This window comes from Lynx canadensis, chromosome D1 (assembly GCF_007474595.2).
Source record: "Lynx canadensis isolate LIC74 chromosome D1, mLynCan4.pri.v2, whole genome shotgun sequence".
Classification (NCBI taxonomy): domain Eukaryota; kingdom Metazoa; phylum Chordata; class Mammalia; order Carnivora; family Felidae; genus Lynx; species Lynx canadensis.
Genome location: NC_044312.2, coordinates 109,515,117 through 109,527,776, shown reverse-complemented (window position 1 = coordinate 109,527,776; position 12,660 = coordinate 109,515,117). Strand labels below are relative to the sequence as shown.

The following is a 12,660-nucleotide window of genomic DNA, read 5'->3' as shown; positions in this document are numbered from 1 at the left end:
CTGTAGTGGCCAATGATCTGTCCATGTGGACACTGACCATTCAGGAGGGCCGTTTAGAAAGCCCATGAGAGAGAGCAGCTACAAGCCACAGAAATAGTAAGGTGAGGCCTCCTCAGCTCCAGATCAGAGTGCAAGGTCTTCAAATGGCATGCCAGAGGCTTCTCTGTGGACGGATTCTCCTTGTGGGCTGCAGTTTTCCACCCCACATTTCTTCAGTAATGCCACCTGCTGCCACTGTTCTAGGGCCAGACAGTGCCGGCTGTGCCTTCACTGGGAAGAGGGATGAGGTGGGAGACAGCCCCACCTGGTGGCAGCAAGCAGTAAGGCAGCCCAAGAGCTGACCCATGAGCGGCCACAGGGTCTGCAGACACCACAGGGTCTGCAGAAGGGACGGATGGCAGCCCTTCCACAGACACAGTACTTTTCAGGGGATGGAGTACCTCACATATCATTTCTTCACAATTAATACCTATTCACAAGGTGAGTTTTGTATGCCCTCTGTTGAAGTGGAGCGAACAGAACTTAAAGGACTCAGTTTCTTAGATCTAAAGAAAAGACACTGGGCTTGCAACAGCACACCGTAAACGACACTAAAATCATGCACAACATCTTCCCTTTAGCTGTAAATGAGAACAGCTTCGTAGGGCCTGAGGTAGATACAGCATCAACCCAGGCTCCAACCCCTGATCCACTGCTAGGGGAGCCTTCCCAAGTAGGAACAGAGCATGGTCCAGGGTGATGCTGGCCTCCGTGGTGCTACAGCAGACAAACTTTTTCCTTTCGGTCATCAGGCAAAATGGAAATCTACCTGCTAAATTCCTAATTCTTTGAGGGCACTGCCCCCCTCTAGGAATAAAGCCTATGTAAGTGGGCTTCCTGCCTCTTTACGTTCTTTACCTAGGCTGGAAAGCAGAACTGCTTAACATTGGCAGGATGCCCACAGCCCAGCTACCATGTTACAGATGTCGAGAGAGAAATCTGAGGCGCTGTGTGTTCTGGGAAGGAGGCTCCAAGTCGTGGTAGGAAACTGACCAAAAGAGAAACACCCAAACAGCCACGGCAATGCCCACAAAGAACCAAGCTCCCAGCTAGGACTCTGATGAGGACACCCAAGGTCGACACAAGATAAGACTGCTCTTCTAAGGTCACAAAACGAGCCAAGAGCAGAGTGCTCAGAGTGTTAAGCCCCAACACTCCCCTGGTCCCTCTCCCCAACCCCCATATCCGTCGGTCTTGCTCACAGGGCTGGTGGTGTCTTTGCTGAGGCTACCCTTGCTGTTGAGGCTGCCAATCTCCGTCTGTGAGCTGGACTGCGACATCCCCTCAAAGAAGGGCCTGCGGCAAAGAAGCACAGCCAGGGTCAGTGGCCACCGGGGCCCGGAGCAGCAGCCTGTGGAAGGTTGGGCAGCGATGCGGTGTTCAAGAAAGATCAACAACCCGGGCTTGAAGGATGCCCGCTGAGGAAGGACACAGCAGAGTGGACAAGGAGGGCCTGGACCGAAGGACTTCAGGAAAGTCCTATCAGGACTTTTGCCAGCTAGAGGCAAAAACAGTGATCCTTATCCAGACAGCTGGAGGTTCACCAGGGTGAGGAGCCAAACTCCCTGGTAATGGAGGGGAAGAGAGGGAGGGGGCCTAGGAGACTGTGCTGGCTTAGGAAGGAGATATGCAGGGAGACAATTCGATAGAAGAGGTTTGGGCCTCACTTGAGCTTGGGCTTTGGAGTGCTAAGGATGCTCTCCGTCTCTTCCATTTCAGGGCCACTGTCGCTGGGATTGTACATCTCCAGACTATCATACAGTTCATCCAAGTCCTCTTCCACCTCTCGTATCTGCTCTCGGGATACGTGTTCCAGCCCGAAGCCTACCTGTGGGGGACAAAAAGCTTTGAGTTTGGGGTTACCTCTATTAACAACTATGGTAGATGCATAACTCTTTCCTCCTGGAGAGGTACCAACTGGCCTCCTTAACTAGTCGTCCTTAAGGGGCAATGCCATAGCTTCGCATGCATCGGGGTAAACTTAGTGTCCTTTCTGTGATCTAATCCTGAGAGCAGGGATGTGGTGAGGCCACCTTCCCTCTCAGTGCCTCCCTACCACTCCACACTATGGGCCTGGCATGAGAAGAAAAGTACAAGTGCTAATGTCTTCTGCCAAAGCACGGGCACAAGAAAACCCAGAGGACTGGACTCTGTGCAGGCCGGTTCTATTTCCAGGAGCCCACAGAAGGACAAAGACACCTCAAGACAATTTTCTTCCCCATCTCTTTCCAGTCCATTCAGAAGAGAAGCCTGCGAAAACTGGCACCAGGCCGGTCAGAGCCCAGGGAGGACACGGCATCTCTAGTTTTTATTTTAAGTTTATTTATTTATTTTGAGAGAGAGAGTGCAAGCATAAGTGGGGGAGGGGCAGACAGAGAATCCCGAGCAGGCTCCTACACTGGCAGTGAAGAGCCCAACGTGGGGCTCAATCCCACAAACTAGAGCTGACCACTGAGGACCCCCCTACCTCACAGGCTGTTGCTCACAATGTTCCCCGTCCAATAGGAGGGAAAATTCAACAACAACAACTAGATTTGTTACTGGCACCCCATAGCAGAGGCGTGGTATTAAACAACAGTTGAGTATAACCATGCTACCCTTGCTTCCAGGTACCGTGAAACTTTGGGTGCTACATGGAAAGCTTTCCTTTCTCTTTTCAAGTAGCTTAAAGCCCTTCTTTAGCTATGTTCTCACTTGGGGGTCCTGCAATCCTGACTCCTAGTGGCAGGAAAGAGCACACCCCAGGAACGACGGTGAAACTCAGGGGATTCTTCTACTCACCATCAACCTCGGGAGTAAGGGGTCGTACCTCATCTGAAACTTTAAACCGCTTCAGGAGGGCCACAAACTTCTGTTTGATGTTAGGTTGCTGTAGGGACAAATTGCACAATAATTCTCAAACCATACCCATTTGTGGACTGATCAAGTGAAGTCAACAGAGTGATCCAGAGCCCGCTTTTGTAAAGAGCTGTGGGAGGACACGAAGACGGGAAGACAGTTTCTCCCCTCTGGCACATAAAACCCACCAGGGAAGCAGGCATGAGCATTTAATGCTGGGGCAGTTCCCAGGGCTGTGGGCATAGATGGAAGGAGGGCTCATCTCTCCCTAGGGCCCTCCACCACCCACACATCTCCAGCTCATCCATTTCTCCAGTCCTTCAGATCCATGGTGCTGCTTGGTGATTTCCACCTGCATATACAGGCACCTCAAACCCAGCATTTCCAAGAATTCATCACCTTCTCCCTGTGTTCCTATCCAGGGTACCATTATCCCCCACTGATTGTAGGAGTCTGAACCTCGAGTCTCTCCCCTCCCCTTTCTCCTCACAGCCGAGTGTTCACTAACTCCTATGTTCTTTTTCATCTGTAATACCACTGCTTTCCTCAAGGCCTTTTTGTCCCCACAACTCTGTGGGATCACCGCAATGGCCTTTGACCGACACTCCCCCAACCCTCACGCTCCCGGCCAGTTTCCAGTCTTGTTCTCTCCAGAGTCCATAGTCATTATCACAAATGCAAATCTAATGTTACTCTCCCCAAATTAGAGGTCTTCACTGGTCCCCAGTGCCCAGGGAACGAGCTGCAGCATCGGGCCCATGTGTGTCTGAAGGCTGCTCTGCCGGTCTCTAACCTCACATCACCAACCAACACCCCACACCACCATTCAAGTGGAAACTGCTTATAGTTCTGTAAGGAATGGCATGCTGCTGTACCCCTCTGGGCCTTTACACACGGTACCTTCTGCCCTGACTAAACATTCTCCCCCAATCCACTTGGCGAATCTCTGTTTATCCTTAGAAACCCATCTCTCTGCATCCGGTCTGTGAAGCTCTCTTGGCACTTCTGCTCAGAGTCGGTCACTTTCCCCTTAGTGCCATCGCTGTCCCTTACACCAAACTCTATCTTCTAGCCCCTACTCTACTATGTCGCAGCCACTTGTTTAGACGTCGTTTGTGTCTAGACACTGTGACCTCCTTGATGGTATGGACGAGCCCTTTCCTATCTCAATGTCTCAAACTCCAGGCACAGTGATGAGCTTGGGGTCTTAAGTACTTCCTGACTGAATGATAGACTTGCCACCTGGGGACGGAAGAGACTAACTTGCAAGTAAGGCTGAGCCAGGCCTTCAAGAAAAAGCAGGGGCTCCAAAGGTAGAAAGGGCATCCACAGCAGAGAAAAAACAAACAAACAGCAAGTCAATTAGTGTGTCTAGAACAAAGTATTCTTGGTAGGGAGAGAAGAATACATGTGTACAAAAGGAGACAGAAACTAAAGAACTGTTACTAAGTCTCTGGTAATCTGACTGGAAAGTGCCTGGAGCTAAAAAAAATAAAAAAAAAAAAAATAAAACAAAGAACAACCTTTGAGGTAGAGGCTATTAATAGGAGCACTGAACTCTGGTCATATAACAGGGTAAAGCTGGTTCATAGGAGACCACAGGGAGAGGGGATTTATAAAGCTCCAGGAGGCATCCTATGGGAAGAAAGTAGGACTTCTCTTTGGTTACAGAGCAGGAAAAAGAAAAACTTAACAGAAGGAGGTACGACACAGAGTGATCCTCCAGTCTCTTCCCATTGTGAGTACAACGATACAAGATGTCTAAGGCTTTGGGGACATGCCTTCCTTATCCAGGTCATTTTGGAGTGCCAATCAAGGATTAGATACCTGAGGACAATGAAGCAGTTCTCACACTCTCTAGTCATTATTCAACGGGGGAAATCAAGACCATAGTCTTGAGAATTTACATTTAAGCCCAATGATACCTCAGGAGGCATGGAGATGACAGTGTTGTTTCATGGTGAATGCCAGGTTTAGATACAACACATCTGGAAGGTCTGGCCTACATTTAGTTCATTCCTGAAGGTGATAGGAATCTCTGTTCTTGGGGTCCCTAGGCTAGCTCTGTACTAGAGAATCAGGATGTGTCAGGAAAAATGAAACTGAGTTTCTAGCACTTTGACTCTCCCACACTTTAGCACAGGAACTCCAGAATCAGTCAAAGTTAACTTAGACCAAGAAACAGACTCTTAACTATAGCTATAGAATAAACTGCTGGTTACCAGTGGGAAGGTGGGTGGGGGATGGCTGAAATAGGTGAAGGGGATTAAGAGTACACTTATCATGATGAACTCTGAGTAATTTAGAGAATTGTTGAATTACCATGCTGTACACCTGAAACTAACGTAACAGTATGTTAACTATACTGGAAATTAAATTAAATTAAAAAAAAAAAAAAAAACAACCACCAAGGTTAACCTAGAAATCCAGGTATTAAGTGTCTCAGTCCAGGACTCTTAATTTCACCAAAATAGTGACTCTTGAGGAATCTTATGTAGGAGACACAATTCAAAGGCATTTGGCCTCTAAGGTTATGGATCCATTAAGGATCCAAATATATCCAATGTATGTATGTCCAGTGTGTGTGTGTGTGTGTGTGTGTATATGTGTGTGTGTGTGTGTGTGTGTGTGTGTGAGAGAGAGAGAGAGAGAGAGAGAGAGAGAGAGAGAGAATATCTGTATCTATATCTATATGTCTGTATCTCTCCAACTATATCCAATGGAATTAGACCTTACCAATTGCTTACAGTTCTAAGCACTAGCTTATTATTTCTGGGTTAAAATGATTAAAAATTTGATACCCCTAGAGAAGACTGGGTCTGTCTATGTGGCAGGCAGGACGTAATTTGAAGTAACCTCCTTGAGAGGGAACATGGGGTGTCTGAGGTGTTCTGCTTCTCGATAAAGCATTTTCTGCTCTAAAGTCTAAAACAGGGTTTCTCAACCTATTTTCTATCCTGACATAACCTGAAAAATATAACACACTCCCATAAGTAACACTGCTTCTCTACAACAGTGACTTTTAATTAGGTAGTGGTGGGGGTGGGGTGGGGTGGGGGAGGAGGAGGAGGAGATAGAGGGGTATACCAGAACCTTCAGGGAATGGCCACGTGCAGATTTTTAAAAAGACTCCAGGAGGTTTCAATATACCACTCTCATCCTACCTCCAAATGGAAAATCTCAGGTAAACATTCCCCAGACCTTCGAGGCTCACCCTTGTGATGGCAGAGGTTGAGGTTAGTTTCCTCCGGGTCTTCTTTACTTTCCGTAGATCCTCATCTTCATAAAACAGGTCCTAAGTGGGGAAAGGCATGGAATGAAGTTAGGAAACCCCAGGAGGGTCTGGAATTATTTCTCGAGACACTACATGTGAGGGGCTGTGGAAAGTTACCTGCCCGTGCAATGGATCATCACTGCCTTCCTGTTCTGATGAGAAACTCTCCTCCTCTTCCTCAGAATAATTGTCAATATCAGGAGAACGATCTGGAAAGAGACACCTTAGTAAGACAACCTGGAAGTGTGAAGATCTGGCCTAAGAGAATTTGGTTGGCTGGAATCAGGGCTCTCGTCAGGCGGAAATAGGTCTGGGGGAGAGGCGAGGGCCACAGCCATGGTAAGCCATGTTTTATTTTGAGGGATCTCTAAACTTCTCTTTCACAAGAACATTTTAGGCCCCATCAAGTTCAGCTTTCCCAGGATGGGGAACAGGTGATGGGCTTGTTCTTGACCCACAGGGCCTCCAGATACCACATACATCTTACCAGACAGCTTGGATTTGATTCCTTCATGGTCAATGGGCTGGCTGGACAGAGAGTAGATCTTTATTTCAGCCACAGGCACAGAGACATCCTTCACGTTACTGTGCAGGCCAAGCACCAGAGCGCCTTCATTAGGGTGCTGCATCACCTGAGACCACAGGGCAGTAATGCAAATGCCTTACTAGGGGAGGTGAGTTGTCCATTTTGATAAATCCAAATGGATGTGCAAGCCGATGGGAATGACATTCTGCTAATACATTTTCTTTCTCACTATCTTTCAAATCCAGGCCTACTTTTCTTCCATTGCCTTCAAACTCTTACTTGAAAATTATCTCTAGAAGTGCCAGTCACTGGTCAGGCCTTGTGCTTAAAAGAAAATCGAGGCTCGAGCCTGAAAATGATGGCTAATCTCTGGGACTACATTTTAGTTTTAGTCCTTGACAGAGAACTAGTTCTCCAGGCTGGGGCCGGCCTGCAGATGGTGATCACCTGTGTCTGGCAATGGGAAAAACGATCTATAGTACCTGAGAAAACACAGGTGGGGAAATATGGCATCCATAATACTTCACTCCCCATAGTTCCTCGTACTGATTCAAAACCTGAAGAGGAAAGATAGATGGGCTGCCACGATCTCATATATTCTATTTATTAAGGTCACAAAAACTTTCCTATTTAATGTACTAAAGCACAGACATAAGTTTTTGTTTTTTTTAAGTTTATTTATTTATTTTGAGAGAGAGAAAGAGTGAGTGAGCAGGGGAGGGGCAGAGAGAGAGGGAGAGAGAGAGAGAGAAAGAATCCCAAGCAGGCTTCATACCATCAGTACAGAGCCTGATGTGGGGCTCGAACTCATGAACTGTGAGATCATGATCTGAGCTGAAACCAAGGGCTGGGCGTTTAACTGACGGAGTCACCCAGATGCCCCCAGACCTAAGTTTTAAAACTGACTGTGGGCCAGCTACACAGGAGCTGGGAGCATGGCAGCCGCAGAGCTCTGCACAGGGGGAAGATCCATGCCAGCCATGCAGGGTGTTTCATGAGAATGGAAGAATGGGAGGCCACTAGATCCTGACGTCATGCACGTCGTCAACTATTTCCAAACAGCAGGATTTGAGGAGCAAACTAGTGCTTTCTGGGAACAGGAAATTGATGGAAAATCCCTGCTACTGATGACAAGAAATGATGTACTGATAGGACTTCAGTTTTTAAAAGGGGGGCCTGCTCTCAAAATCTACCAGTATCGGGGTGCCTGGGTGGCTCAGTTGGTTGAGCGTCCGACTTCGGCTCAGGTCATGATCTTGCAGTCCGTGAGTTCGAGCCCCACGTCGGGCTCTGTGCTGACAGCTCAGAGCTTGGAGCCTGTTTCAGATTCTGTGTCTTCTCTCTCTGACCCTCCCCCATTAATCCTCTGTCTCTCTCTCTCTCAAAAATAAATAAATGTTAAAAAAAAATTAAAAAAAAAATAAACAAGAAAATCTACCAGTATCATGTAAAACCTCTGCTGACAAAGCATTTATTTAAAAAAAAAAAAATTTTTTTTTTCAACGTTTATTTATTTTTGGGACAGAGAGAGACAGAGCATGAACGGGGGAGGGGCAGAGAGAGAGGGAGACACAGAATCGGAAGCAGGCTCCAGGCTCTGAGCCATCAGCCCAGAGCCTGACATGGGGCTCGAACTCACGGACCGCGAGATCGTGACCTGGGTGAAGTCGGATGCTCAACCGACTGCGCCACCCAGGCGCCCCACAAAGCATTTAAAGAACAACTCTTCATAGTACAAACTGGGGTCTTAGACCTCAACAAACATACTGACATAATTTAGTTTCATGTGATAAAACTTAAAAAAAAATATTTATTTTTTAGATAGAGCGTGAGTGGGGTAGAGCAACAGAGAGAGAGAGAGAGAGAGAGCAAGAATCTCAAACAGGCTCCATGCTCAGTGAGGAGACTGATGCAGACCTTGATCCCACGACCCCGGGATCTGACCTGAGCCGAAATCAAGAGCTGGACGCTCAACTGACTGAGCCACCCAGGCACCCCTCATGTGATGAAACTTTGTAAACAGAATACATACATGTGTAGATGTGAAGAATTTCAGTCAAATGAAATGTCTTGGGCGAACTAGGCAATCCATCAGCTGACCTGAATTCAACCAGGAGGAACAAGGATAACTTGTGGACAGGATGGTTTTCCTTGTGGAGCTTGTCAAAGAGAGTCACCTTGGACATGACTGGACCTCCCTCCCCACTAAAGGGATTTTCTTCACAGACTGCTTTTCCAAAATCTTTGAAAAAGGATTGTTCAGAATGATCTTTTGGTTTCAGATGTAGGGAGATTAAAAACAAGAAAACTTGGAAAGGGGAAAAAGAGAGACTGCTGTCTCCCTTGAATTCCTCTTCTTCTTAGAGCTTGTATTATTTGGATGGAATTGTTGACACTACTTTTTATAGAGGCTCCTCCACTTGACCTTATTAAGGTTTTTTTTTTTTTTTAAAGTTCTTTTTAACATTTATTTATTTTTGAGAGACAGAGAGAGACAGAGCAGGAGTGGGGGAGGGTCAGAGACAGAGAGGGAGACACAGAATCTGAAACAGGCTCCAGGCTCTCAGCTGTCAGCACCGAGCCCGATGTGGGGCTTGAACTCACGAACCGCGAGATCATGACCTGAGCTGAAGTCGGACGCTCAACCGACGGAGCCACCCAGGCGCCCCAAGGTTTTGCTGGGCTATACTGTGATGTTTGAAATGAACATGCTTCATGGCCCCTACAGGTGGAACCTCTGAAAAGAGAAAATCTGTTGTGTCTTGGAGATATCCATCCATATTCAGCTTTTTTCACCGGGGATAATGGTATTTTCTGTATAGATTTACTCTCAAATTGGCTCTTTGTTTCCACGGAAGAAAACACTTTTTCACTTTATGGTTGGTATCTACACTAATTTTTTTCTGAAGGAATTTGCCAAAAGTTATAGATCCAAAAGCCTTGTTACTAGTATAAATATTTATAAATATATATTCTTCATGATGGTGTATTATTTTTTTGATTGCTCCGATGCTTTGATTTTTGATTTGAGAACCTGTTTTTTAGAACTTGAAAAAGCAGTCTTGCTACATCTCTGTTCAGAGACATTTGTTTGAATCTCCATGTGTCAATGCCTTACTGAATTGGTGCTTTATCGTTGCAATGAAGCATTGCTTCAGTTTAAAATAAATAATAAAAAAATAAAATGTGGCCCCCTTTTCTTCCCCTTTGTCAGGGTTAAGAGGATTTATCTGGCACATAAGGGAACTACACAAATGAGCAAACATATTGAAGATAATGGGAGCCTGCTTTCATCCTGCTGGAGGAGGGAATCAGAACAATGGACAGGGGTAAGGCAAGCATAAGCCCAATGGTGTTGGGTTGGAATTGATTGGAATGTGTGAGCTCATGATCAGACAGACAGACAGACAGGGAAACAGGTATGACATGTGTGTGGTGTGTATGTATGTATGTATGTATAAGAGCATAAGCACATATGCAGATACATTTCCTAGCTCTGTCTGTTCAGGGGGAGTAGAAGCAATGACACTCCAGCTAGGAAAATAACTCTTAATAGTCATGGAACCCATTTAGAAACCAATGGTTTCTAAATACTATTCTCCGCCAAAAGGAACCAGGACTCTTTGGAGAATCAGTTCACTCCAAGGCTGGGTCAGGGAAAGTACAAGATGCTATTTTGTACCAGAAAGTAAAGAAGTGTATAAAGAATGATGGCACATATCAAAAAAGATATAGGGACTAGCTTGGAGGGGTTCCCACTGGCCAAATCTGAGATAATTTAAGCATGAAAAAAAAAAAAAAAGATAGTAACAGATTGAACCCCACTGAAGCAAACAGGAATCCACAGGTCCATAACTAATACATATAAGTGAAATGATCAATAAATGGGGAAGAAGAGAAAGCTCTGCCTTACAATAGAAAGTGAATTAATATATACAGCAGGAATGATGGGATTAGAAATTCACTGGCAAGCACCAAAGTAATAATTGATCCAGGCAAGAATCACTAATAGATGCTAAAACTAGTTGAAGATATGATGAGAAAAAAGGTTTGTTACACTGTCTCAAAACATCTCCCTATAAAATATTGTTTTAAATTGGGAAATACAAAAAAAATGTTAATTTAGGTTGGAAATCCTGGCAGACATCGTCTTAACCAAGCAATAAAAGCTAACCTCGCCAGAAATGGAACAAATCGACGTGGAGCATTGCCTGTGTAGCACTTAGAAGAACACGGCATTACTTCTGTGGTAGTTCTGCCAAAAATGCATAAGCTGAATCTAATCTTCAGAAAACATCAGACAAACCCAAACTGAGGAACATTCAACGAGGTAACTAGCCTGTACTCTTTTTTTTTTCCTTCCTTCCTTCCTTCCCTTCCTTAAGTTTATTTATTGAGAGGGAGAGAGGATCTGAAGCGGGCTCTGTGCTGATGGCAGAGAGCCTGACGTGAGGCTCAAAGTCACGAGCCGTGAGATCATGACCTGAGCTGAAGTTGGACACCCAACTGACGGAGCCACCCAGGTGCCTCTAGCCTGTACTCTTAAAAAAAGTCAAAGGAATGAAAGACAAGGAAAATCTGAGGGACTGTTGAAAGTTGAAGGAGACTAAAAAGGCAAGGCAATTAAATGAACACTATCCCAGATTAAATCCTGGGCCTGTAATGGATATTATCGAGACACTTGGCACAATCTGAGCGGGGGCCGTGGGCTGGATGATGATCCTATATCCGTGTTGATGTCCTGACCTTCATGGCGGGCATGATGCTGACTACACAGGAGAGTATTCTCATTTTTAAGAAATTAACATAGTACGGCATTAACGTGTAGTAGGGCATCATGTCTGCAACTTACTCTCAGTGGTTCAGAAAAGAAAATAATATGCATAAGTGTTTATATAGAGAGAGAAAAATAAGGCAAATGTGGTAATATGTTAGCACTGAAGAATCTGAGTGCAGGGTATATGGGCATTCTTTACACTACTCTTAAAATTTTTCTGTAAGTTTGAATTTTCTTTGAAACTGAAAGAAAAACATTTTGTGAGGGAGAAATTACTTGGGATAAAAACAACAATTACTGGGGCGCCTGGGTGGCTCAGTCGGTTAAGCGTCTGACTTCAGCTCAGGTCACAATCTCACGGTCCGTGAGTTTGAGCCCCTGCATCGGGCTCTGTGCTGACAACTCAGAGCCTGGAGCCTGCTTCGGATTCTGTGTCTCCTTCTCTCTCTGCCTCTCCCCCATTCATGCTCTGTCTCTCTCTGTCTCAAAAATAAAAACGTTAAAAAAAAAAAATTAAAAAAAAAAAAAAAAAGAACAATTACTTGGGATATCCTGAATTTCCAAAAACAGAATTAACTTGTAAAATAAAATGAAACACCCAGCCACTAGGCTGGCAAAATCATTTGCTAGCAGGCTCAACTGGCTGGGCCTGGTGTGCCTCACAAACTCTCGGACTTAAAGACTGGAGACTGTGCCCCCTCACCTCTGCCATGTTGATAAGTCCCACAGCCAGGGTCTTATACCCCAAGATGGTCCGGTTCTTGTAACGCTTTCTCCTTTGCAACATGATCTGTAGCTTGTTGGCATCTCGCTTCAGGAAATGAGGGTACTGCCAAGTACAAAAGAGTCAAGCATCGTTAATGAGCTCCAGGGCCCTTGGGTTCTCGTCCTGTTGGAGGATATGCAATCCTTCCGTGCTTCACTATCTCCTGTCTGTACAAGGGGGCTGCGTGGGGGGAATCAGGGGTGAAGGAGACACCATTAAGTTGCCGCTGAGGCTTCGATTCTCCTTGGTGCCTCATTTCCATTCTGTAGCTCTGTGGTACACATGTGTTCAGAACTTTGCCTCTTTCTTTGCCAAGTGATCAAATGTTTTCTCCATATGCTTCAATTTGGGATCCTGGGATTGTGATGAGAGAGAGAGACATACTAAAGAGGCATAAGGAGAAGGGAAGGAATTGAGATTACAACATGGGGGCAGAATGA

General features: G+C 45.6%; 1 protein-coding gene across 4 annotated transcripts in view; it reads right to left on the bottom strand.

The window, feature by feature from the left end:
• The window catches only part of PACS1 (phosphofurin acidic cluster sorting protein 1), a 150,836-nt gene that overhangs the window by 18,322 nt on the left and 119,854 nt on the right, over positions 1 to 12,660 (bottom strand). For all 4 annotated transcript variants that reach the window (XM_030331179.1, XM_030331182.1, XM_030331180.2 and 1 more), the window contains exons 4-10: positions 12,158 to 12,283; positions 6,639 to 6,783; positions 6,269 to 6,360; positions 6,092 to 6,172; positions 2,849 to 2,908; positions 1,707 to 1,867; positions 1,242 to 1,335 (exon numbers count right to left, since the gene is read on the bottom strand). In XM_030331179.1, coding sequence (XP_030187039.1) covers positions 1,242 to 1,335; positions 1,707 to 1,867; positions 2,849 to 2,908; positions 6,092 to 6,172; positions 6,269 to 6,360; positions 6,639 to 6,783; positions 12,158 to 12,283 — 759 coding nt within the window. The remainder of the gene's footprint in view (positions 1 to 1,241; positions 1,336 to 1,706; positions 1,868 to 2,848; positions 2,909 to 6,091; positions 6,173 to 6,268; positions 6,361 to 6,638; positions 6,784 to 12,157; positions 12,284 to 12,660) is intronic.